General features: G+C 34.5%; 2 protein-coding genes across 8 annotated transcripts in view; both read right to left on the reverse strand.

The window, feature by feature from the left end:
• The window catches only part of ARL6 (ADP ribosylation factor like GTPase 6), a 41,756-nt gene extending 29,874 nt beyond the window's left edge, over positions 1–11,882 (reverse strand). Inside the window, exons 1-4 of one of the 2 annotated variants that reach the window (XM_027584699.1) lie at positions 11,451–11,882; positions 8,601–8,750; positions 1,234–1,295; positions 728–796 (exon numbers count right to left, since the gene is read on the reverse strand). In XM_027584699.1, coding sequence (XP_027440500.1) covers positions 728–796; positions 1,234–1,295; positions 8,601–8,723 — 254 coding nt within the window. In that variant the 5' untranslated portion in view covers positions 8,724–8,750; positions 11,451–11,882. The remainder of the gene's footprint in view (positions 1–727; positions 797–1,233; positions 1,296–8,600; positions 8,751–11,450) is intronic. The other variant, XM_027584700.1, reaches the window with a different exon arrangement.
• Positions 11,883–14,471: 2,589 nt separating this feature from the next.
• EPHA6 (EPH receptor A6) overlaps positions 14,472–27,712 on the reverse strand; it is an 828,987-nt gene continuing 815,746 nt past the window's right edge. For all 6 annotated transcript variants that reach the window (XM_027586196.2, XM_027586194.2, XM_027586193.2 and 3 more), the window contains one exon: positions 14,472–26,866. In XM_027586196.2, the coding sequence (XP_027441997.1) occupies positions 26,752–26,866 (115 nt within the window). In that variant the 3' untranslated portion in view covers positions 14,472–26,751. The remainder of the gene's footprint in view (positions 26,867–27,712) is intronic.

Here is a 27,712-nt window from a genome sequence, read left to right on the forward strand (position 1 = left end):
ACATGCAAATCCTGAGACGGCATAATAATTTGGGTTCTAGTAACTTGACAGTTCTTAATCTGAAGTAATTAGTGAGCACTTTATTTGCATATGCTGAAAAATATCTTGTTTAGAATTGCTTGTAGAACAAATGGATCAACTGTTTAAATTAGTACTATTATTTTAACTAAATTTATTCAATAATATTTACTGATCTATATCTCTAGCATCATACTTGGCCTTGAAGAAATAACCTGAATAAGAAATAATCCTCGCTCTTGAGCAGTTCATACCCTCATTAGAGAGGCAGCTATGGCGCATGACTTTAAGACATAACAAGTATGGTAAAGTACTGTGTGAACACTGGGGGCAAAATAACTGGGCAAGAATGGTGAAATCTGGCAGAGGAGGTGACTTTTGAGTTAACCTTAGAGCACGACTATACTAACTTTAAACTGCAACTAAATAGAACAGGGCATTAAAAACAGAGAGAAAAGCATATGCAAAGATCCAAGGTCATGGAGGACCTGAAGCATTTGAGAAATAATATGAAGTATGATTACACTTTTTCATCAGAAAACATTTTCATTTTTTCATTAGAAAATGTGCTTAAATTATATGAAAAATAAATACTGCAACCTAGCCCACATAATCCTTTGGATTTATTTGTTAATCATTATTATTAAAATATATTAAAATATAATTATAAATAAAATAATAGTTAACCAACATTTATAAACATACTTACTTATAATAGTGTTCCCAGAGATTTCTGTATCTTCCTTGACCTGACATGTCAAACACTGTAAAAGACAAACTACAGAAAACAAAGCAAAACAAAACCAAACACCAAAACAAAACAAACCATGACTACATTATAAGATACTAACTTAAGGTGTCACTTTTACTTAAAAATTTAAATTGTTTTCAAAGAAACCACCTTTGAATATACAATATTCAACTTGAGCCAATTTTCAAGTACAAGTCCCATAAAATAAATTTTTTAATATAAATATGATTTTGTAATGAATAACATAAAAAAAGATGTTTTCCTTCCAGTAAGATTATCAGAATTTGTCTAAAGTCTAAATTCTGAAAAACAATCCAGAGGTAGTGGTACAAATAGTTTACCATCTATGGACTTCTGAAACAACAAATTTATTTTTCTAAGAGTAGAAGGAATGACTAGGTAGATCTGATATTAACACTTTTCACCCACAACTTCTTAGTCACAAGTATAATAAGATGAATTACCTGGATGATTTGAATTTCTCTATGCTGAATCCTATGGTTGGAACTATATCTTGTGATTGAGCCTTCAAGAGAAAAGACAAATTGAGAAATCTGCAATTACCAAAGATGAATTTTTCCTCAGGTTAAAAAAAAAGCATCCACATTTCCAATTCTAAAATTTGTCACTAAGGAGATGACAGAATTAAACAAAATTATAATTTTTGCAGTGGAATCACTGTGTGTGAATTCTTTACAGAAGTTTAAGGTTTACTAATTATGAATCTGTATAATGTGTATACCTTAATTCACATTTTGTGGCTTGCTGCAAGTTACCATAGCTGTAAAGTGGTTTGATGAGTTATTCTGAGTTCACATACAGGACTTTATAATCTTTCACCACATACTTACTGAGTTTATATATGCTACTGGGGACTGTTGTCATGTCTAGATGGTGAATATATATGGTCGCTGCTTTCATGGAGCTTACTACCTAGAGAAAGTAAACAGCAATAACCAAGTAAACTACAAGTGAACACAATTTCAGGCAGTGATAAGTGCAGTGAAAGGTGATTTGAAGGTGGGAGGCAACGGGGGAGAGGGTTGGTATGGGGCATGGAAAAAGGATGCTGAGAAAAAGCCTCTCTGAGGAGGTAACATCGGACCCAAGAGTGAATATCAAAAAGGAGAAAAGCTATGACTAGATCTTGGCAAAAACATTCCAGTCAAAAGAATTAGCCAGTGCAATGACCCCAATGCAAGCAGGGCCTTGCCACTCAGGAAAAGTATAAGGCCTGTACGTCTAAAATGTACTGAGTAAGGCAGAGAGCTATATGTAACAAAGAGCTGTAGAGCCTTGAAGGCCATGGTAGGGAATTCTGTGTGAATAGATTACAAGGGGGCAAGAGTACAGCAGGAGACCTGTTAGCAAGTCCCACAGGCAATTAAAATGCCCTAAGCTGACAAGTCATCAAATGCCTCCTAACACTTTCACCATCAAAACCATTCTTCCGTTTGAATAAAAAACACCATCTACTTTCTGATGACCTGAGTTATTCCTGACTCCTCGTTTTCTTACATTTTTTATATAACCATTCTCAAACTGGTCCTATCTCACTAACTTAGTTCAGGCCCTTATCATTTCTTGCTTTGATGTAGTGCAAAAGCCTTCTAATTACTCCTAACTGTTAATGTGCTATCTTAGACTAGTTACTCAACTTCTCCAAACCTTAGTTTTCTCAAATGTGAAATCTATTATTATCTTTAACTTGTAAAGTTATCATGAGAATTAAATGAGTTAATGAATGCAAAATACTCAACACAGTGCCTGGTCCATAGGAAATACTCAGCAACTACTCAACAAATATCATAAGTATACTTTTTTTTTTTTTAGTGTTAAATGTTTTAAATTTTATGAATTTTAAACACTTATATAAAATTCAAGTATTCACTCTGGCATTTCTGTTTTAGCATCAATACACAGAGAAGAAATATCTCAGTGCTGTCATTTGCTTTGGTTTTGCACCTATTAGTATTGAGAATGTGATTTGGTCTCTTTGTAATAAATTTTTTATTGATTTCCATTCTTCTCTTATAACAGCCACTTAACTGACCACGATTCCGGTCTCTCTTATCTTTTTCTTTTTTTTTTTTTTTAATTTTATTATGTTATGTTAATCACCATACATTACATCGTTAGTTTTTGATGTAGCGTTCCATGAGTCATTGTTTGCACATAACACCCAGTGCTCCATAGCACCCTCTTCAATACCCATCACCAAGCTAACCCAGCCCCCCACCCCCCTCCCCTCTAGAACCCTCAGTTTGTTTCTCAGAGTCCAGTCTCTCATGGTTCGTCTCCCCCTCCGATTTCCCCTCCTTCATTTTTCCCTTTCTGCTATCTTCTTTTTTTTTTTTGACATATAATGTATTATTTGTTTCAGAGGTACTATACTTTCATTGATTTCAGTCTCTTTCCAATTATCTCCATACAGCCACAGTGTAACTTAAAAAAACAAAAACAAAAACAAAAAACCTTTAGTTCATCATGTTGCTTTTGTGTGAAAACAGGGATAGAAGGTAAATTGTTGCCCCATACCATTATGTTCAATTTGGTAGTCCACTTCTGGAAATTTAAAATTCAAATGAAAAGACAGAAGCTGAAAAGTCACTGGAGCTTAGTCACCATAGTAGTAATGTAGTAGTGAAAAGGCCTCCTTAGAGATGCCTGGTTTTGCCTTTCTAAAGTTTGTTTATTCAGCTTTTCTTTCCATCCTATTAAGCTGCCTATATTCTTCCAAAAATATCTTTCTGTTTATGTTAGAATTTATTTCCTGCCATTCAGATTCCTGCCTCAGTCCTTAGGGTTTCTTCATTGCACAACAAACTTTGGAATAAAGAGTTTCCTAACTTTTGTTGTCCCAAAATATTCCATGGTTTTGATTTCTTATTTTGATCACAATCATGATAAAATCATCAGCTATTACTATTAGGAAAAAATACCAGTAATAAAAAAGTGAGGAAATTAAATGTTTAAAGAAATCTCAGAAAATATACCTCAAACTAGTAGGCCTGTCTTCACTGAACTGTAATTAGAACATTTGCCTAGCCTCTCTGCAATCACCCAGCTTCTTCACAAACCCTTTTTGTTTCTGAAGCTTCTCTTTTATATCTTGCTGTTTTACTTAAGGATAAAATTAATCAACTTTCTTTTCTTCCCATCACTTCTTTTTCTTTTAAGGAGGGAGAGAGAGAGAGTACATAGGAGTGGGAGGAGGGGCAGAGGGAGAGGGAGAGAGAATCTCAAGCAAACTCCAAGCCCAGTGCAAGCACTGGGCTTGATCTCACAACCCCAAGATCATGACTGAGCCGAAATTAAGAGGCAGACACTTAACCGACTGAGCCACCCAGGCACCCCTCTTCCTGTTACTTCTAAAGTTCTAATGGAACCTAATTAGAAAGAAGAAACTCCACAAATTAATCAGGATAAAACAAGATATGTGAGCTCGTGCTTCCACTTCAAGTGGGATTCATTTTCCTCTAAAGAATTCCAAAGATTATCTCCAACATTAATCTTCTCTGCTCTATCTAGGAACAAATACATTTGGTCATTCTCTGAATTGGTTAGGGAATGGTACACACCAAGCAAAGAGTGTAGGAATTATTACCTAAGTGGAATAGCCTATCTGAGATAGCCCAAGGATAGACTAACATCAACAAGAATAGAACAGGATTTCTAAGAGAAGATCCTATTTGGTTAGTTTCATTAAGTCTGCTAAAAATTAAATCCTTGGTGCCATCAATCATCATTCCCTGCCCAAAAATGAAAATTAAAAAAGTCCCCATCAGTCCATCCCAAAATACACTTATACACCAGGCAATATTATAAGTATTTAGGATTTAGGGTTGAACAATATCAGATCTATGCTCTTAAGGAATTTAAATTTATAATGAGGAAAAATTTAATAAATAAGCTACCAATTAAATATGCCAAGATAATTTCAGATTGTTTTAAATAACATAATCTGGATGATGTGGTAGTATGATAGGATTTCCGTTGGCAAAGGGGGGGTAATGGAAATTGGGGAAAAAAAGGTACTTATAGGGTGCATCTCTAAGAAAATACACTTAAGACCAGATTCTTGAGTGATCAGGTTAAAATGCCTCCCCACCATTATACATCAGTTTAAAAAAACACCAGCATCCTCAATACATTGACAATACATAAGCATTAGGATAGCTTAAAGCCAGTTTGTGTCCAGAAGTATCTAGTTATCTAGAAACTGATTTTATCCACAAAAAATAAGAGACATAACTATAAAATGAGATTTGCAAATTTTTTGCATTGTAGATTTCTATAATTCACTTAATTCATTAAAAATAATGTTTCTAATAGTGGATGTAAGCTCACAAAAGATTTCTTTGGTTCAGATACATGTAGGAAACAAGTGTTTTATCTATACCTGTGTGACAGAGGTTTTGAGGTCTTTAAGAAATTCTATTTCAAGTGGTCTTTTGGCTATAAGCACCAAATTAAAAAAAAAAAAAAAAAGCAAAGCAACTTACTGTGTTCTCAGGATCTAGAGATCAATTGTTCTGTGGAGACAGGATAGTTGCCTAAAGATTAAATCTCAGGAAGTGGTGTCAGGAGGTAGGTGATCCCCTTAAAATAGCCCTATAGCAAGTCTAGGCTAGTTCCATAATTCACCAGAGATAACAGAGACAGAGATGTTGGAAAGCACTGGAAGGTTAATTAAAAAACCTTAGTTATTGGCTGTGTACCCAGGTTTTCCTGGGGGCTTTCCCTGACTAATGTGGTATTAAACAGGGTTAATATGTCACAAGACCAGTCTGAAATGGGGGTTATAGGGTATTTTAAGATCACAGATGGAGCACATGTCTCCTCTTTCTGCCCCAAATCCCTAGAACTGACAGAACAAATTATGAAAAAAAAATCCCTAAGTAGGTTAAAAAATAAAAATACATCCTTGTTCAAGGAAGAAAACTGTTCCCATTCATATCAAAGATTATTCCTATGGTAATAACCATGTCTTGGAAGATCACTATACTGTTGGGAATGATGGACGGAGACTGTAGATTCTTTTTTGTTTTTTGAATCTTATTTCTGCCAATTTGAGTACAGCAGACATTGGTGGACTGGTCCATTTTGTGGCTATATATATATTTTTTAAGAGGAGAGGTAAGGGAGGGGCAGAGGGAGAGGGAGAGAGGGAATCCCAAGCAGGCTCCACACTCAGCACGGAGCCTGACTTGGAGCTCAATTTCAGGACCCTGAGATCATGACCTGAGCTGAAATCAAGAGTTGGATGCTTAACTGACTGAGCCACCAAGGCGCCCCCATTTTGTGGCTATTAATAGTGGCTCTGGTTTCAGTTATTTTGTACTTATTTGAGACTAGCTTTTTTTAAGATTTTATTTACTTATTTGAGAGAGGGAGAAAAAGAGAGAGAGAGAGGAGGGGCAGAGGGAGAGGGAGAGAATCTGGAGCAGACTCCATGCTGAGCTCAGAGCCTGACACTGGGCTCAATCCCATGACCCTGAAATCATGATCTGAGCTGAAATCAAGCATCAAGACACTTAACCCACAGCCACCTAGGTGTCCCAAGACTAGTTTTACAAAAAAAGAAAATTTTTACATTTGAGGCAATTCCCTGAGGTGGAGAAAAATGTAAACACCTCTGACAGAATAGGCCCTTACCTAAAAAAACTTCCTTATAATCTTCCTTACTGCTGATAGCTTTACCTACAGAAGTGTAGGTCACCAGTCACTGAGTTTCTTAAGCATTAGCCCAGCCTATCTGCTGATAGCTGATCCACAGTACTCATTATGGTCCAAGGCACAATTAGGTATGGTTCTACTTTTAACATATACTCACTATTCTCTAAGATCAATTCTGGACCCCATCCAACTGGATAGGATGCTTTATCTCCCTCTTAAGGACTGATAAGGAAACTTCTTGTAATCACCTAGGTCAGGAGATAGACTCTAATGTATGTGGGCTTTTTTTAACCTTTTTTCTCTATCTTCACATATAGAGAAATCTTCATTAAATGATACTCCATATTTCTCTCTCTCACCTTCTCCAATTTATTCCTCTCTATGGCTAAAGAATTACTCCTTTGACTGCTCAGTTTGTGAAACAGAACTGAGCATTCTTGGTTCTGCCTCTCTCTACTCTCTCTCTCATTTGAGTGCCACATGCCTATCACAAGAATGCACTCTCATCTGATCTTAGCCATGCAATGAACCTAGAAGAGTAGGAACTTTCCCGGAGGAGGAAACCCCGAAATTTTGGGAGGCCAATCTCAATACAATAGAGTGTTAGCAACTCCTCTGAACAGACCTAACCTTGCCCTCCAAAATTAAATAAAGCTGATATTTTTTATCTTTGCCTGACTTCAGAATGTATACCTCAGCTCGGAAACTCCTTAAAACACCTAAACTGCCTTCCAAATCCATCTTCAGTTTTTTATCCTGGCCGCCTCACACTAACTCCCACCTGAAAATACACCAGCAGTTAGTTGTTCTTATGTGGTAAACTCATCTATGTAGAACGGAATAATGACCAGAAAAAAAGAAATAATGTGTTTTGTTGTTTTTTTTTTGTATTCCAAAGTAATCTCAAACTAAACAGAAGTAAAACTGAAGCTGCTACAAAAGAAAACAGAGTAGTAAGTCTGCTTATTCAGCCCAACCTGAAACATTGGAGGCAACTACCATATTTAGGAGCAATATTTCCCATTCTCCAGCCATTTAGTCATTAAGAGTAACAGCTTCTTAGTTTTTGCCCTATCTTTATGCAGGGCATATATCTGTATTATTCTTTCACTCTACAGTTTTCATTAATTCACTAATGGCTTTTACCTAAATAAGTGTATTTACAACTGTAAACGTTAGTTGTCTATCCAATATCCATTTTCCTCTTCTTCCATACTTACAGGACTCCTATTATTTTTGGTAGCAGCAGTATGCCCTACCAAAAAAAAAAAAAAAAAAATCCAGCTTCATTTACAGATAGGGGTAGCCAATGAGATATAAGAAAGGAATCGTTATTTGATGCTTCTGGGTAAGTTCTTTAAAGAGAGCTTATTTAGCAAGAGGGCCTATTCTTTTGCCTTGTTCTTTTCTCCTCTCTGTGACTTAGAATACAGTTAACCAAGGTGACCATGTGGAGATCTTGAAGATGAAAACCAGGCACTCAGAATAGCAGAACAGGAAGATGGAAGATGCCTGGATGTCTCATGACTGACCACATAGCTGCACCACCAGCCCTGGAATACCTCCTCTGGACTTATTTAGATGACAGAAAAAGAAGCTCCTATCTTATTTAGTCCACTGTTATGTGGATTTTCTTTATATGTTGCAAAACCTAACTTTTATGTACCATGTGTTAAATGTGCTAGCTTTATATTTTCCAGTTATTAAAATTATATGTTCATATACTATTACTTAAATGACTTAAAGTCATTCTGCTTACTACTACTGATATGCATACCACACTCCTGGGAAACTGTCTTAATTATCCATTGAACCCATAAAAATGATTCACCATTCCCTTTGTTTCTCTTGTAACGAGGGAGCCAAAAAGAAGGCAATGATACCTAAAAGTAAACTTGGCAAATTTATGAGGATCTTTTAAGAAAAAAAGACAGTTGGAAAATATTCCTGCTTAAATAATCAAGACTCACCTATATATCTACATAAAATACACTACAAATTATGCCTGACTGACATTTATTACTTTAAGATACTACAAAGTTAAAAGGATTTCATAACATGATTATATGAAGAAATGATGGCAAACAAAATAATTTTGCATGTTAACTTCCTCTAGTAGAAAATACATAAAGCATCTAACAAAGATACTTACATTTGAAGGTTTAAGTTTGTTAATGATTGTTGTTTTGCCACTATTATCCAGACCAAGGCACAAAACATGAACCTCCTTCTTCTTTAGGCCAAGCAAGCCTGAAAGTCTGTCTAGCAATCCCATAATGTGATTCAAATATTTACAAACCAGCTGCAAGTTAGAAAGTAAAAAAGATATATCATTCATTACAGGCAACTTAGGTATGGAAAATATAAGCATGTGCATCAAAAAAATTAATAAAGACACAATCATAAAAACCATGTCAATGTAGCTTTGTATTTAAGAAACAAAGTGTAAGCTGATTAGCACAGAGGAGCCTTATCTGAAAGGCAGATTGGCAGCTTATAACCCTAGGCAACACAAAGAACAATGCCCTTGAAATAGCTGTATATTTCTTCTGGTAAATTATAATATTTAAGAAGAAAATGTGGTTAAACTCAGTATTGTGTAGAGTCTGCCACTTGTGATCTTGAAAATATCTGCAGCCTTTCTAGAAATCTGGAACAATGTATGGACAAAGGAGTTCACGTAGTCTAATGCTGAAGCTCAGAAAGTAGAAGGCAGGTCAGAAATGAGAAAAACTGAGATTTTTGGCTACACTATTTGAGCCACTGGCTAAATCTTTTTCTGAAGCCAGCCCCATTGTTGTATTATCCAATAATCTGAAGTAATAACTATTAAATTCACTGTTTTTGTCTGTTTGCTTGATTATATCCAGTTTAGGTTGCATTTTCTATCAAGAGGAACAAAGAATACTAACAGATATATTTACTTTAATATATAATATATTGCTACACATATTGCTTGCACATAACCTGCTATGAACTTTCCAAATGAAACTTCCCAAAGGTACTCCCCTTGGGTCCATCAACTCCCTAAAACGTTATCATGGGAGAAGAGAGATATCCCTGTTGCCAGCCCTCAACTGCTGCAGGGACTGCTATAGGAGTAACTACAGTCTGCCTAAGTCCCAAATATTTCCTATTACTCTCCTAACCATCTTTTTCAAAGTTCTCTAAATACTCATCTCATTTAATTGATTTATTCTCATCTCCATCTAAAGTTCCAGGAGCCTGTCATCCCCCAACTCCTCAAGTACTTTTTATCCCACACTATCCTAGGCAAGGCCATACCTTGAAGAATGTGAAGATGCAGCAACTTAAATGATGAGGTTTCCAAGACAACTGCATCAAAAGGAGGCTGCATCATTGATTTTGCTTAGGCCCCTTGGGGGATCATACTGACAGAAATTTCAAAACCAGATTTCAATGATGTGCAGAAAGGAGCAAGCACAGTGCCCCACCAGAGCATGGGGCCTATAAGAGAGCCACAGTTGTCTTATCCAAGGATTGGGTTTGATTTCTGGTACTCCATTTGTGCCACTTTTCTCCTTGTGTTGGAGACTCAAATCTCACTCAATCCATTCCTTTAAATCTCAGCTTAAGGAATATTTGTACAATCTACTTTAAGTTAGCCTTCTGATATCATGAAACAATTCACACAGACCATTTTAATTCAAAGTAGATTAGCTATTCTCACTTTCTTATTTATTGTACTAAACATATCGATAAAAAGACAGTATCTTACCCCTGAAGCAAAATACATTATATGTTAATTAAAAAAAGACAATATCTTGTTTTCCATTTTCCATACAATGAACAGATTTTAAAAAAATATGACGACTTCTCACCTCATCATCCCCTGGGCATCCACTATAAAGCATTGACTGTCCAAAAACTAGATACTTGAATATTCATTTTCCAAAGAACCCTGGATTGTGATTTTCCAACCCTTTTTCATGGATTTCATGGATTTTTCATCCAACCTTTTTTCATGGATTAGTAAAACTAATGCTTGTTAATGAAATATTTTGGGACATACAATGTAGAAGTCAGTTGTTCTAAAAGATGTGATTATAGTCTTATACATGCATGTTTCTATTTCTTAGTAATCATACATTTCTGTAAGTTTACTTTTTCCATGTATGAAAGAAGGAAAGATAACAATTTAAGCCACTCATTTATTTACCATGCCCTATGTGCACACTGGGAGGTAAAGTTTTCTGTAGCTCCCTATGCCTAAAGCCATGATGCTCAACTTTGGCTGCACACTGGAATTAACTACTAAATTAGTATTTCTGGTGATGGGATTAGGGGATCAGTATTTTAAAAAGCTACTCAGTGTTTCTGATGTACAGTTCCTATTGAGAACTGCTGGCTTTCAGAATAAAGTCCAAACATTCACGCGTAACTAATTTTAAGATACAATCTGGCTCTGATCTACATTTCCAGTTTCTTATCTTACTGTTTTACTGCGCACCAGCCAATCAAACTCTCTTGATTGTTATCTGAGAAACTGCTTTCTAAAGGATTACTTGTTGCCAGAAAAGTCTTGAGGAATTAGGATATTATACACAGCAAACAGCCTGGAAGGTAGTAAGCTGCAGATAGTGGTGGGGCAGAGAAAAACACCATGAATGGTACTTTGTAAAAGTAAAAAAAAAAAAAAGTTCCTAGAGTGAATTATAGCCCACTTTTAGTACTTCAAACATTTTTATTCGGCTTTCAGTTTCTGAGGATGAAATTTTAATTACATTTCCCACACACCAAATAAAAACACAAAACTGGGCGATGATAAAACCAACCGAACAAACTCGCCCAAACCATGAGTCTTCTGGGACCCCTAGTACTCACCGCATCAATCCTCTCCTTTTCCACCTCTTACACTTTAGAAACAACGGTACGGAGTAAAAACCATAAGAAAGAGTAAAGAGCAATTCTAAAACGCGACGGGAGTGGTGTTGGTGGCGGCGGCGCTGGCTACAAACATTGGGGGGGGTGGCGGAGATACCTGGTCTTTGAAGTTAGTCCTGCGGGCCCAGAGGCTGAAGAGGAACAGGAATGAACCACTCCCTCGCTCGTATACGTCTCTGGAATAAATATCGGGCGTCTCTCAGCCTTAGTCTCTATGCCTCCATTGTAGGAATCCCGGCTCCTGAGCAAAGCCGCTTCTACAAGTTGGGTGAACTGGTTGCCTGTGCCTCAGCCGGAGCATCAGTGGCTGGGCAGGCGCCTAGGCGCGTGGCGTTCCCTTGGCAACCGGACGTTCTTCCGGTCCCGAAGCCACGCCTCCTTGGAGGTCTTAGGAAGTAGCCTTGGTGCTCTTGTTTATGGGATTGAAGAGCTCCTGAGAATGCCAGAGGCACACCGAGGAGTATTAAAGGTGTGAAGACAGCTGGCGGGGTGAACGGCCTCCTTCGGGCGAGGAGCAGTGTTGTCCCCGATGGAGCATGATGGGAGTTGTAGGCGTGCGCACAGCCTGGTGGGAAATGCTTGGCGTAGCGTTTGCGCGTGCGCTTCTTTTCGCCTGGTTCTCTCCCATCCTCTCCGGAGAGTATCAGCAATTCCAGCACGCCGGGGCGGGCGCTCGGTGTGGATCCCAGAGGGACGTGGAACCTCTGCGTCTTTACTGGGCACGCGCGCAGCGTGGTGGCAACGACCGAAGAACACAGCTGTGCTCTCTCTGGCAAGGCATGCGCCAGAGTTCCTCCGCTGCCCCTGCCACGGAGGCTTTCCGGGCTCTTATAGGCCTCAAACCCTGGAGTCCTGAAGTAAAACTGTTAATGTAGGTAGGGAGTGGAGATAAAACTGGTGTGAAAAGTCGGAAGCGTGACTCGGCAGAAGAAGTATGCCTGTACTCTGGCTTCTTAGCTGTCTGATCTCTTGAAGAGATTTCCGCTAGCCATAATCTGTGATTAGATTATTGTCCCCAGAATCAAATCGGTAGGTGGTCAGAAAAGGAATAGTCTGAATGCTTAACGTTAACCACCTTTTTTAAAAAAAATTGCACTGGGTTTTTATAGCAACAGTGGTAACTCCAGTTGAAAACATTTAGATATACTCATTTCTCCACATTTTTATAACCACGCTTTCCAAAGGACAAGGCTACAGTTGGAGTAATTTTACAGATGTTTCAACCTACCTAGCCTCACCCCTCCCACCCCACCCCCTACACCATGCGGGGTTTCACAGATGAAACCCTTACTCTTAAATTTTCGTCTATAGTTTACTTTTTGGCCATGAGTATGGAACACCCAACCCCCCCCGCCCCCCCCCCCCCACATTAGCTAGGGTTATGTTAACCACACTTCCTGATCTTTGGCCTATTAATTTTACCTATTAAGCGAACTAGGAGGGTGAAAAAAGAGACTAGAAGAATTATATAAAATTATGATGGGGGTGTTTATGTGGATGATTATAGGGTGCTATTTTTGTTGTTAGGTTTCCAAATTTGCAAATGTGGTTGTTTTAGAATGAAAAAGAGTTAAGAGTAAACTTAACTCTTGAAAGGTTAAAACTAGTAACAAAACCTCAATAGTTACATATTCCAAAATATTTACAGATGTCCTTGAAAAAAAAAGTGATATTCTTCCTAACTGTGTGGCCTTAGGCCAATTAACCCTTCTCCATGCTTTAGCTGCCTCACTTTCAAAAAATACCTATTTATCTCATCTGGTAGTTTTGAGGATTGAGTAGATTTAAAAAGAATATTTTTTGGCATATAGTAGGTGTTCAGTTAGTAAGTTCCTGTCTTCGTTTGTCCTGAAATTTTTAGTATATGGGTAGGATTTGACCCAATTCCTAAATATTCTGGTTTGTTAACTTCTGACTGTAAATGCATTTACAGGGAGGTGTTGATTCCTTTTCTTTGTGTCTGGGCATTTGTGATTCATTTTGATGAGACATGGAAGCTAATTTCCTTATAGCCTGAATGTGACTTTTTTTTCTTAGAGTTAAGCAGAAATCTTATGTTTCAGAAAACGTTAGTGCACGGATTTATTTTTTCCTGTTTGGGGTTGGTATTTTCTCCCCTTAGGTTGAGTTCTATTTTTGCTTAGCAGAAAACATTTGGTGAAAACTGGAAATATGACAGGGAGATTGGATATCCAACTTTTCAGTAAATTTAGGCATATACATAATTCTTTGACAAAATAGCTAAGTAAATCATCTTAGATCAGTGTAGTTGATGCGATGGCTTATCATTAGAGATTAAATAGTGAAACCCAAAGTGTACTCAATAACAGAAAATGCCAGTTTTAAAAATATGTAAAAGTTTAAAAATGTAAATATTTCATATGGTTGAATCTGTGTTTTGGTACTTTGCCAACTGAAACTCCTTTTGAATACTGACAGGCTCAGCATAAAAATTACTCCACTTGATTTAATAAGTTAGTCTGTCTTCATTTTATCATGAGGGTGAGAAGCTTTAAAAATGGCAGTGATTTTCTGAAGGCTACTTAAGATATCCGTATAAGAGAAGGAAGTTTCAGGTATTTTATAATCAGTTTTAATTTCATACTGGCTTCTGGAACTGTAGTAGAAGAATTATAAAAGTTAAGTCTAAGATATGATGACTACAACACTGTTCTGATTAATTGAGGAATTTTTTATGTATTTTCTTACCAGCAACTTTTAAAAGAATATAGAAAATCCCTGATTCATAATTTATTGCACATTTTTGGAATGAATGCTGATGGTGTAAAGCTATTTGAATAGTTGGACATTATGCATATCTTTTGGTCATCTGCAATTTATGTACAGTATTACCTCTGCAACGAACAATTTAATTTACTTAAGCTCACAAAATAGTTTGCCAATATGAAATCACTACAGAAATGTGTATCTGTGTATAGTGATTTATGTGATTTTATGCCTTGAAGGTAATGACATTATTTTGAAAAATTACAGCTATGATTTTGCATCCAGAATTATGTATCTAAAGAACGTCTAGATTGAAGAGACTTAAAAATAAATTATATTAAATATTCATCAAGACAACAGTACAAAAAAGTCATGGATTTAACCACCAGAACTGTAACTTTTATTTGCTAAGATATTTTAATAAACAGGCTTACTCCATCTGTAAGACCCTGGTAATGCCTCTTAGGAACTCATAGAAAAATAAAATACAATAATTAGTAATTTGTACTTTGTACAAAAATCTTATTATGTTGCTCAGCAGGTAGTTTTGCTAAACACCATATTCTTTCAGCAAATAGATAGATGATATATGTAATGCAATTAACCACAAACAATCCCTCATTGAGAGCTGAGCATCCTATAACACTATTACTTGTAAGCATGCCAGCACATGAAAATTTACATGGAACATCATAAGATTACAGTAGATTTTTATAAGATGAAAACAATACCACCTTTAAGTAAGTCTGGACTACTTCACTGCTGTAGCAAAGTAGATAATAGGTAGGATTGCAGTTCAATTTTTAACACCCTTTTACTGTGTTTATCTCTCTACAATCTTGTTATACAACCAGAAAAGAGAAAGAACATAGTCTGTGTAAGGAACCTGAGCGGAAGGCATATATTGAAGCTCTAAATAGATACCAAAGAGAAACAGTAATAACAAAGAAAAAAAAAATACCATGCTGTACTTCCTTATTCTCACAGATCTTTTCCCCCTTTTGTAAGAGTAGATGGGTACACTGCTAAATCCATAATTAATGATAATTAACTTTATGACAAGTTACAGAGAGATACATTTTAAAAACCATATTCATACTTACAGGAAAGAGAAATGTTTTCAGCTGCAGTTTTTCATTAGTCAAATATTGCTCTATGAGGGATTAAATGCCTCAACCTAGACAGATGTTATCTAGGCATTTTATATAAATGTACTACTAAGTATTAAATTAAACTTTTTAGTATTTGTGCTACAAAGATTTTTATAACTTTTATTTTGAATATACTGCAACTGTCAACATCTACCACTTAATATTTGACATGGCCATTTAAATATTAAGTGTTTAATCAAATACATATTCATATGTACACATACATCTTTCTATTTTTGTCTATGCTAAAACAGCAAAAAAATGGAGAGCAATCTTATTCCATTATTCACAATCTAATTTTACATCAAATCCATATGCACCTATAAATTCAACACATTGAATTACATACATCCTATCCAGAAATAAAGATCCAAGCACAATTAAAAGATCACATCCTTCCAGTAGGATAGGGAGGGCACAATGAACAAAACAACCATATTGCCCATGTGTTTCTCCTAAATGACAGATGGTACTGATGTTTTTCATATGAAAACAAAACAAAAGTATTATTTTACTAAATGATTAGAGCCTGCTTGCCTTTTTTTTTTTTAAATTCAGATGGGGGCTTAAAACCCTCCAAAATAGTATTTTGAGAAAACTACCAGCTTGAATATATAATACATATTTTTCAAGATTAAACTAATTTTAATAATTTTCATAGGCTTTGAATTAGAATAGCTACAAAATATTTCTGCCTTTTACTCTGTAATAGACAAAAATAAATAACAAAACATGAGACGTATCTATGGCATTGAAAAGTCCTCAATCTCTACATTATGGAAAAGAGAACACCGTTTTTAGAGTTCTCAGAAAGCACAGAATTGTTTCAGGTCCTTCAAGTAAGATGTCTCAAAAATATTCAGTAAGAATGGCTTTAAAATATTTCATACAATATGTCTTTTTCCCGTGGTGTACAACATATACACAAATACCCACTGACTATGTGTTTATGTATGTGTGTGTGTGTGTGATATATATACACACACATACACATATATACATATATACATATATACATATATATATATATATATATAGTTCACTTTTCCCCTTTCCAACTACTTATACCTCTCTCCTCCAATCTATACTCCCTTCCCACCCTGCGTAATGACTTTTATGGCAATAGTAAATAGAACTACTCACATAGTAACATCTTTACCTTTCCGCCACAAATCCACCAACCTATCTGCAATTCTGCCTTCCCTCCCATTGCAGTTCTATGTCTCCTCCTATCAAAAACTAACCTCCCTACTACTTATACTATGTATCCTAACCCTTCTACCTCTCAAGGCCTTTTCTATATGTTTTCTCTTGCATAATCATAATCAGTTTCCCCTTTCTACCAGATCATTCTCATTAGTATATAAATATACTCTAGCATCTTTTCTCTAGACACACACACACACACACACACACACACACACACACACACACACACAAAAATCTCTCTTGACCCCGTATCTCCCTCCAGCTACTGCCCTATTTCTTAGAGTAAAACTTCTTGAAAGAATTGTTTATAGATATTGACTCCACCAGCTTTCCTACAATCTCTTCTTAATCCACTTCAATCAGGCTTTGACTACACTACTTCATAGAAACTGTCCTTGTCAAGGTCACCAATAACTTTCATGTGTCAAATCCAGTGGCAATTTCTTAGTTCACATCTTGGCTTCTTATAAGCATTTAATCCAGATGACCAGTTGGATTTCTTTTTTCCTCTACCTTACCTTATACTCCCTTAGTGTCCTATGTTGGCTTCCAATTCTCTGCCTAACTTCTACACATGGAAATGCCTTAGACCTCAATTGCAGCCTACTTCTCTATCTTACAGCCTTTTCCTGGGTGATCTCAAAATTTTAAACACCATTTATATGCTGATGACTTCCAAATCTTGATGTCTATCACTGATTGCTCCTTGGAACTCTCACATACACTTCTCTCCATTTGAATATCTAACAGGCATCTCAGGCATTATGTAGCTAAAACCTCTTGATTTTTCCCTTCAAACCTGCGTCTCCCCACCCCCGCTTTGTCTTTCATTGTCCAAATAATAGAATTTATCTTTGATTTTTCTTTCTTTTTCACCCCTCGTACCCAATTCATTAGGAAGCCCTGGGTTCAAACATAGCCCAAATTCCCCCACTTCTATCTTTACTACTTCCACTTTAACAAAAGCCAACATTTATTTTTCTGCTTAAACTATTGCTGTTGCCTCATAAATGTTCTTTCACTCCTGTCTCATTTTGCCTCTCTTCAGTTCTACTGTGTACTAAGCACACGGTTCTCTCTACCCTCAAACACTCTAAACTCCCACACATTAAATTTGTCTTTCTGCCTGGAGTGTTCTTGCTTCTGATCTTCTCTTGACTGGTTCCTTCATGCTTTTAAGATAACAGTTTAAATGTCACATCCTCAGAGAAAATTTATTTTACCATGTAATATAAAAACCACAGTCATGCTATGTAACTTTATTGCTTTTAATTATCAACATAACATTTCTTTATTGTGTACCTTTACCACTTGAAGATCAATTCCATGAGGCAGGGACTTTTGCTTATCTTGGTCACTGTATTTTCAGTGCTTAGAACAGGACACGTACATGACAGTGTTCAATAAACATTAGTTAATGGAACAAATGAACTTATGGATAAATATATTTAATGTAAATCAGTATATATATGTATATACTAATTTTAAAATTTAGGAATTATACAATTTTGTACCAGCAAACAGATAGAATTTCCTTTAATTTTTTTTTCTTTTGTTTGTTATATCTGTTTCCCATAGTGTCAGAGCTTTGACTGGAGAAATCATGCTGTTGTTCTTCTTTATATTAAACTGTAGCCTAATTATTTCATTTAGTGGTTGAGAGAAGTTATAAGTTGGGAAAAGGGAATGTTTTGCTTCCTCAAGGGATTTTTGGAGACTCTGAAAGCAGTTTATACAAAAATGGGATGGCCTTTCACTTTTGTTTGAGGTATCCCATCTGGTGAAATTTAAAAAATTGAATAAACAGTAAGTAGTGAAAAATAACTATAAAAATATATGTTCATTATTTTGAATAAAGTCCAATGTAGGATTTTCTTTTTGTATTTCCATTCATGAGAAACTAAGAGTTTGCTTTCTCCAGCAGACTTTATGAGACAGCTGTCCCATATTAGAAGAGAGTAACTTCAAAAATAATAACTTCTAGCCACCGTGTTTTGGCATTTGGCTTCAACTCTTTGAGAACTGGAAAGTTATAAGCATTATGAGACTGAATGGAAATATGATATAAAGCAGCTCTTTTTTTTTAATACTTAAAACAACTGAAAAGAGAAGGCAATCACCTTGAAAGAATATAAGCACTTTGAGATCATAACATATAACATAAAATTAATATGCAGATACCACATTTTTTAAACACTTGAAACTATGTAAAATATATATAATTGCATAAAAGCATAAATTGATTTAAAAGACTACCCTTTTAACTCAGTTTTTTTTCTGCATCTTATATAAATTTTTCACATTTAATAATATCAGAAGAAAAAACTCTTTGAGAGTGATTCACTGACATGTATAAAATGCTCTGACAGTCCAAAATTCAATGTATTTTTTTGACAAATTCTTTTATTATATATAGGTCTTAGAAATCAAAAGAATAGTAATATGGAAATGTTAATAATTGTGATCATTTGGTTTATTAATAAATTAAAAAATAAATTTCTATTTTTAATATTTTGGCAAAATTTCTTATTTTATATATCACTATATATTTTAACAAATATTAATAGACTTATTTATATTAGATTCCCCTCCTCAAAATGCATTTTAGTTTCAAAATTACCAAAAGAGTAATAAGACAGAATTTTTAATCACTCTTTTCTAATAGTTTTTTTTAATGTGGTAATTAATAGTTTTGACAAAAAAACTCCTCTTTGTATTACCTTTTTGTCTTTTCCTCAGTTTTAATGGAAATTGGTCTGTTTCCAAGTTCTGCATTAATGCTCCACCTCTGAGTTTTAAAAAATAAGGTTATTATAGAAGGCATAATATAACCAACATTTTAAAGAAATGTTGTTAAGAAACTATTAAAATCAAAATTAAGCTGTCAAAGTTTGTACTGAATATAAAATTAAACCCAAGTATAGTTTATGAAAAATGTTCATAGACATTTATATCCTGTAGTTATTCAGATTTTCAAAGACACAATCTAAGATGGGATGTGATTAAGAAAATGATTAATAATGTATCAGAAATAAAGCACATATAGTAATCTTTAAAATCAAATGTTACACATTCATATTTGTTAGGACTGCTCAAATATTATGCCCCACCAAAAAAGAAAAAAATGCTCCCATTTTAACTTTTTTTTTCTCTTGGAGGCCTAAAAAAAACCAAAATTATGTCAAAACTCTATATTTATAAGAATAAGATGAGATTTTTGCATAGTATAGATATATTAATACAATTTTCCTTGAACACATATGACATGGGAAGAAACATCACACTAAAGCAAATTAAAAATTTCAATGATAAACATTTATGCATATTAAACCTTATTTTTCAAGCAATGCAGGAGTTTTAAAAATCCCCAATCATTGTTTATTGTCATATTGTCTATGAAATTCAGTACTGTTTTAAAGGTACTTTTAAAGATAGTGAAATAATAGCTCTAGATAAAATACCAATGAATATTCAAATAAGTTAGATTTAACAATGCTCACATGAATCACATGGATAGAAAAAATAGCTCATTCAGTCATGTTTGTTAGCAAATGAGTAACCATGGATTTTGTCATAGAGCTTCTAAAGACCACAATTTTAAGCAGATTTATTTCAAAGATAAAAATATGTGGCAATAAGTAAAGCCTGTACAGTCAAAGAAAAATTGTATAACAACTTAAATAATGATATTACTGGGTAAATAATTCTAAAGAGAGCAAAAGTTACTGCTTTGCATGAGAAATGAGCTAACAGAATGAATTATATTCAAGCTTCTGAGTGAAGATGTGTTTAAATGAAAATTTAACAAGCAATTTCTAACTAAATGCATATATTTCATTCTACAAATTACTAAATGTAGAAGAGAGATTTAATTTATTATGAAGGCAATAGAAGAGGACATTTTAAATTAGGCAAAAATCTTGTAAGTGCATTGTTTACTCATCTTTATGATTTAGCACTATTCACTCCATCTATCATGATTTCAAAAAGTTAAATGATATTTGGTCTTTCTAGAACACAGGCAAATGAAGACTGTTCTGAGGATAATGATCTATAAATGTGGCAAAACTCATGGAAATATTTACATCAGTATTGCTTGCATGTAAGCTCATATTTAAGTTATGAAAACAAGGACATCTATTTTCAAAGTTAATGCCTAAATATAAAATTTGGATATATGAAAAATGAAGGTTCTCATACCTTGAATTTTTCTTTATGATAATATATCATTTTGGAATAAAGGCAGTTTTCCTTTCAATGAGGGCTAATGAGCTAGAGACTGGGCTAACTAAATAGGAATCCTGAAGTAGGCTGTTCTTCTTTCATTATTTTGTAGAACACTCTATAAAGTCATATCTCTGCTTTTCTGATTTATTATTTGAGTTGATAACTTATTATCTTAACAAAAAGTGAGTTTATTGTAACAAAATAGATATCCAGAGGTTAAAAATAATGGAGAACATGGGTATGAAAAGAGCTTTACTTGAGAGAAGATTTTTCACTGTTTGATACCTTTCTAATTTGCAACTCCCAGGAAACTGTGTTGTTAATCTGTACTTCATTTTCTAATCGAAAGTAGGAACCACTTCTTTATATTACATTTAAGAGCTATCTTTCATCCTCATCTGTCAGGTAATTTTTCTGTAATGCCTTTGGATAAATTAGGTATGTATATAATTAGGTATGTCTAAGGATAGTGGAATTCGTCTTTGAGATTTTTCCTTTTAAATGAGACAAAAGTTCTCTTAATGTTGTAGAGATCTGGTACTGTAGTTAACCAGCATGGAAACTCATGTGAGAACCTTTCTTTTTTTGTTTAGAAAAAAACTACTTTCAATGGTAAAGTGCAAAAATATTATACAATGGAAGTGACTTGGTATCATTAAGAGATACACAAAACTTTGTATTTGCCAGAATTTTTTTTAAAAGATGAAGTTTATATTCTTTTAATAGTGCTTTGCTACCCTTAGTAAATGAAGTTTTCTTCATATTATTTTTTGTTTCATTTTTAAAATTAATTTTGAATCAACACTGATAAGCTAAAGGTAGACTTTCAAATCTTTCTAAAATCCTTAAAAAGCAAATGCCAACCAACCAATTTTTGTTTCGAATTAAAAACAAAGAACCCAAGTCTTTTTTTTTTTAAGTAGGCTCCATGCCTAACATGGAGCCCAACATGGGGTTTGAACTCACGACCCTGAGATCAAGACCTGAGCTAAGATCAAGAGTCAGACACTTAACCAACTGAGCCACCCAGGGGCCCCCCATGTTTTTCAAGATGTAAACATCCTTTTTTATACATTTATATAAATCCATAACTAATTTGAAATTCAAATCTAATTATTAGAAGAAAGAGGATTAAAGTTATATTTTGATGACCTGTATCTTCTGGATCTGTTGACCTTTTTCCCCTGGAAATGTCACATCCCCTATAACATACAAAATTTATTTTTATCCTGTGAAATCTTTGAAATACCTGCCTAATATTTTGTTTTTTAAGGAAACAGAAGAGGGGTATTTATGTCTCTGCAACTTAAGATTTTTCCTTTCCTTTATTTCGTTTAGTAATATGTTAGATCTAGGCATGAGTAATCATCTCTTTCCCTTGTTAAATGTATCATGTTTGAAAGAATTTTATGCAACTATTGCAGGTTCATAATTATTATTACGTATACTAAGACCAGTGAATTGGCTTGGGCAAGAGATGACTTCAGAGTTGTTTTGAAAAAAGGCTAATGTTTTCTAATTGGAGGCACCTTTGAGGTAGTGAATCTACACATGAACTGAAAAGTTTGCCACTGGGCAAGAAAAATCTGTGATTCCTACGGAGATTGTCTTAGGAGAATCCTGCAAGCATGCTCTTCTCTCCTAGGGGAAGTGTGGGGTGTTGTATGAGAATTTGAAGTACAAAATAAATTTCTCTCCATAAAGACTGCAAACCCAATTCACACTGGACAAGGCTTTATTAATTTATTTAATATATTTTTGTTCTATGGAAAGAGCTGGCCCTTAGCTCTTGGCAATCACAGCAAGCAAGCATAGCAAATAGGCTCCAACCTCTAAGTTTTAAGCTTAAGAGTTGTTTTGAAGGTAAGGACAGAACAGCCAAACTCATCTGTGCCATAAAAATCTTATGTGTGTAGGAGACACTTCATAGATAATTTGTTAAATTGAACTAAATAAAGTTTATACTCTCTTTACTGAACATTATAAAGATTGAAAGTTGCTGAAAATGTTGAGCATAAAAACCGAAGTTAGGTGACTTCAGTGCCTGGTGTCCTAATGAAAGAATAACATCAAATTGACTCAGTGTACTCCTCTACCTTTTGGAGTCTTCATATAAAAAGCATCAAAATATTTTTGGATTGAACATGAAGTGATATGAGTCTTTTCTACTAAATGGAATCTGAGCTTGGAAAAGTTAAGGTGATAATAGTAGAAGATGTGATATATTTGCTTCTAGTCTCTGTTACATAAACACATGTACACCAACTGTGAATTGATAACAGTTTTTGATTCTTAAAATACAAAATTTTTAATAATAAATTTCCTTATCTGAAGCTATAGAAAAGGATCATCATCATCCATTTTGAAATTACTTTCCAAAGCACTTAATTTCCAGTTAATAAAAACCAAAGTTCATTCCCTCTCTGTGAGTGCAAATGCTCCCATTTATGTGGTGGGACCCAAAATACTAATGTATGACTTTTGCAACATTCCCTTCCCTCCATCTTCAGCCTCTTCTAAGGAGAGTAGTAAGATCTTTTTTGGATTTTCTGTGCTTTCTTTTGCCGTTAAGGATCAGGGTGGAGTGGTAGAAGCTGAGAAAAGAAAAGAGATGGGATGGAGGAATAAAGAGAGAAGAACAGAGGGAGCTGAGGGAGGAAATTTTAGAAAATTTAATGAAAGAACAGAAAAAAGAAACCTAATGTTGGTGAAAATTTTGGGATAATGATTTATAAAGTAGAAATTTGGTAGGGAAAGATATAAAAAATGGATTTTTTTAAGCCATGTGGTTGAAATGAATTCTTCACCACCTCTTCAGAAGAATTTCTGTAAAGACTTTGCTTTTCAAGAATTGAATTTCGATTTGTTTTCCCTTTGAGGGCTAAGATAGGTCTTAGAACTGTAGTTAAAAGGCTGTTAAAAAAAAAGGCTGTTTTATTTGGTGATAAAACTGGATAGATTTTAAAGAGTAATGCAGAGTATTAAAGTATACAGATCTTTTTCTATTATGGCATGCGTAACTTATTTATCAATGGCTATAAGATAACTCAGTGCAAAAGTGCTGTAATTTTTGATTCTTAAGCCAAGAGCTTTGCAATTTCTGATTGCTTTTTTAATGATTTACATACCTAATCTCGCTTCTTGATTGTGCATTGTTTTTACATTTTTTCCCCAAATATGCCTTATACTATGGGATAATGAGTTGATTATAGACTGGAAACTGGCCACCCAGGAAATAAAATGAAAATGGTTTCTTCAACTGTCTGATCTACAAAATCCAAAAAGCTCCTCAGTAGTATAGATTAGAAAATTTAAAATAAAGCAGGTACATGAATGTATATGCATATTGAAGTTATCAAAAATCATTACTGAAGGCTGTGATTTATGTAAGTTACTAATTTTCTTTCTATAATTAAGTTCTATACTTATGCATATTAAACAGTTTTAATTACTAAATATGTGTAAATCTCAAAATATTTCATGTGAAATTTCCAAATAAATTTGGCAATTTAACTGTTAATATTCCTGGATCTTATAACATCCTTGGGATCAGGGATCTGTGATTGGTAGGTGATTAAGAAATATATATCCTTAATTTTTTAATGTTTCTGTTTAATTGTGCACAAATATTTCAGCCATGTGTGAACGCAACATTTCTGACCATGATGAAGTTCAAAATCACACATAAGATTATCATGCTTACAGTTCTGAAAAATATAAATATGATTCTAAAGAAATTTTAAAGAGCATTTGGGATAAGAGATGAAGGGGAAAGGCAGTTTTATAATACTAGAGGAAGATGTTAGGGAAGAAAAAAAGAAATAAATAAATCAGATATAGAAAAAGATCTCTGTACTTTTTTAAGAAAAAAATTCTTAACAGTGAACTTTAATCTTTAATATGCACGTACTGAATGCCCATCTCATAGAAATTTAAATACTTTATAGAATTTATTTCATCAAAGTATACAGATGTTGCTGACAGAGTCCTATGGAAGACCATAATTATTCTATTCCTTATTTTTCTAAATACTTTTTTGTTGTATTATAAAAATAAATATATGATTAATAAATTTAATCTGTTTTACATTCTGTTCTTATTTAATATATATTTGAAGACAGGTAAGTATGGAAATTTTGTATTTCCTCTACATGTATCCAGGTTTGTGTAAATGTATCAAGCAAACTGCAGACAGTGCATGAGTGATGCATGACCATGCATGTGGTGCCTAGAAATTGTTGCTAGCATTTCTGACACACTTACTTAAAAAGTGATAAATTTCTCAGTTTTTTCTTTTTTAGTATACTTTAAGGAATATTTAAAAGACTCGTCCTTCTAGCTCAATACAATTTTTTTTGAAACGAGAAAAATTAAGCTGTGATAGACAAAAATCAGGAGATAAATCAGCAAAAGAATGTATGTGGAAGGGTCTAGTCTAATGGGACAATCAACAAATCTTAAAAGAATAAAAGAGAGTCTCCTTTAATAGCAAGACAGCTGCTATTACCAAAAATTTAGGTAAGAACTGGAGAATGTGGGTTGGGCACCTTTATGTCTTGGATCAAAGAAAAACTGATTTATTAAATAATCATCTTTAGACAACCTGCTCTTTTTAAAATCTCTCTTTCTCAACACATCCTCCCTACTCTTCCAAACCCAGCACAAGAGCCATTCTATACTTTCACAGACAACAGCTGATTTTACAATTGAACTTACTCATAAAGCAGCACTGTTTTGATAAATTGACTCAGCTTAATTCACTGAAAAATATATTTGCCTTTTTTTGCAGCCTCTGAGACAATTATAACAACACACTTTTTAGCTGTATTCACATTTTTATGTTACTGTGTTATGGGCCCAGGTTGACACACTATATATATATATATATATGCTCATGTGTTAGGTCTGTTCATATCCTCTTTGGAACATGCAGTGGCATACTTGTCTCTTGAAAGGTTTGGAAAACAGCTCAGCATGTTCATGTAACTTATTTTTTAGGAAAAAAATATAAAGATTCTTAAACTTGCAAAATGCACCAATATCAGACAGTCAGTTAGATGTGTTTATTTTTTTGGGCACCATATAGCTATCATAAATTTGTGTTTAAATTAAATTAATTACTCTTTTTACATTAAATCTAAGGTGATAATCTTAGATCTTTTATTTGAAGCAATTCTACTGAAAATAACTGATTTTCTCAGTGCTTTGATAACTGCTTTTGCAAACTTGTGAAAGTGAACCAAGGGAATAGACATGGTTTTTATTTCATGCTTCACTCGATGAAAGCCTTTAGAACACTGGACCCACTCTTGGTCTTTCTGCGGTGATCTTCATAAGGTAGGAGAGAAATATATTATAGTTAGTAAAACTTAGAAGGGAAAAGCCTCTAAACTACCACCTACTATGAAATATGTAGGACACTATAAAGGCAATTTAAAAAAAGAGACAAACCCAGACTTAGAAGATTGAAAAACACAGTATGTTTCTCCCTCTCCCTCCCTGATAACCCCCTTCTTAGTGCAGTCACACCTGACAAGAATTCACCAAATGACATCATTGGTTATTTCTGCAAATAATTCTAACAACATCAGGCATCAACAGTTAAATAAAGTAACAATATGATCCACAGAGTTGAATATAATTATCTAAAAATATTCATGTCAGTTTGGAAGCTACTTGATCACAAAACATAAAAGAAAGGTCAACTATTTCTTTTTCATCTACCATCGAAGTCTAAATACATCACTAAGGAAGCCGCATGTGCGCAAATTCCTTTGGGTTAAGTTCGTAAACACTTCCCAAATACTGTTGTACAAAGTTACAAATCCATGCTGAGTTATTTACCATTGTGTAGTGATAATCTGCAGTGGGCCGGGGTTTTATTTGCAGGTTATTCAGAGAGGAGCTATGAGGCATAATTTTAAAATCCAAGTTGGAAGCATAAACAAAAGGTGCGTGCCCGTAGTCTGAACAGGAGACTGCAGTTTGTGAAGTGATGTTGGAGAATCAGAAGAGAGGGTAGTAGAGAGGATATCTTTCATTTTAGAAATGCTGAGGCACAAAACACAAGTGCTTGTAGTACTTTCATACATGAAATCCTTTCTCCTGTATGTGCATCATGTGTAAACGTAAAGTCTGTATACTGCTGACTATCCGTCTCTGGTGTCCAATGAGTAGGACTCCAATTCTTCTAATATCACTGTGAGAGAGAAAAAGAGATAGAGTTGAGGGTGGGGGGAGGAGAGACATTTAGATCTGGTAAGTACAGGAGATAGGAAATGAAGATTTACATAAGGTAAGTATGTACCATGTCAGATTTGCTTTATGAATTTAACAAAAATTGTATAGCTGGTAAAATGAGAGTTTAAGCAGAGATATAAGTGAACATCAAGACTTTGTTACATTTTTCTTCTCCCTGGTGCCAGATAATGTATCAAGTCTACCTCAAATTTAAGGATACAAAGAAAAATTTCAAATTCAGGTACTAACATAATGTTCAGACATTCCATAGACCTAAAGGGTATGCAATTTTAAAAAAGACTTATTTTTTTAGAGAGACAGAGAGAGAAAGAGAGTGGAGGGGCAGAGGGAGAGGGAGAGAATCTCAAGCAGTCTCCTCACTGAGCACAGAGCCTGCCGTGGGGCTCAATCTCACGACGCTGAGATTGTGACCTGAGCCGAAATCAAGAGCTAGGTGCTTAACCAACTGAGCCTCCTAGGTGCCCCAGGTATACAATTTAGATAATGATATAACTTTTCAACAGTATTAGCAAATTAATAAATAGGGTAGAAGGTATAATGTGGACCTATGGTCATTCAATAATCTGAAAACAAAAAGCCGTATTATGTTGAACTATATGAAATTGCCATCACTATTTCAAAATAATGGGAATTTCATATGATTCAACCAACTAGTTTTAGTATCTACCTTTTAAGCACATGTTGAACAATTTACTGCACCCAGGCAGGGAATAATTTTTGAGACAATGGAAAAATGCCCAACTTTAATAATATAGAGAAGGAGTTTTGAAATTACATGATGATA

Source organism: Zalophus californianus, chromosome 1 (genome assembly GCF_009762305.2).
Source record: "Zalophus californianus isolate mZalCal1 chromosome 1, mZalCal1.pri.v2, whole genome shotgun sequence".
NCBI lineage: Eukaryota > Metazoa > Chordata > Mammalia > Carnivora > Otariidae > Zalophus > Zalophus californianus.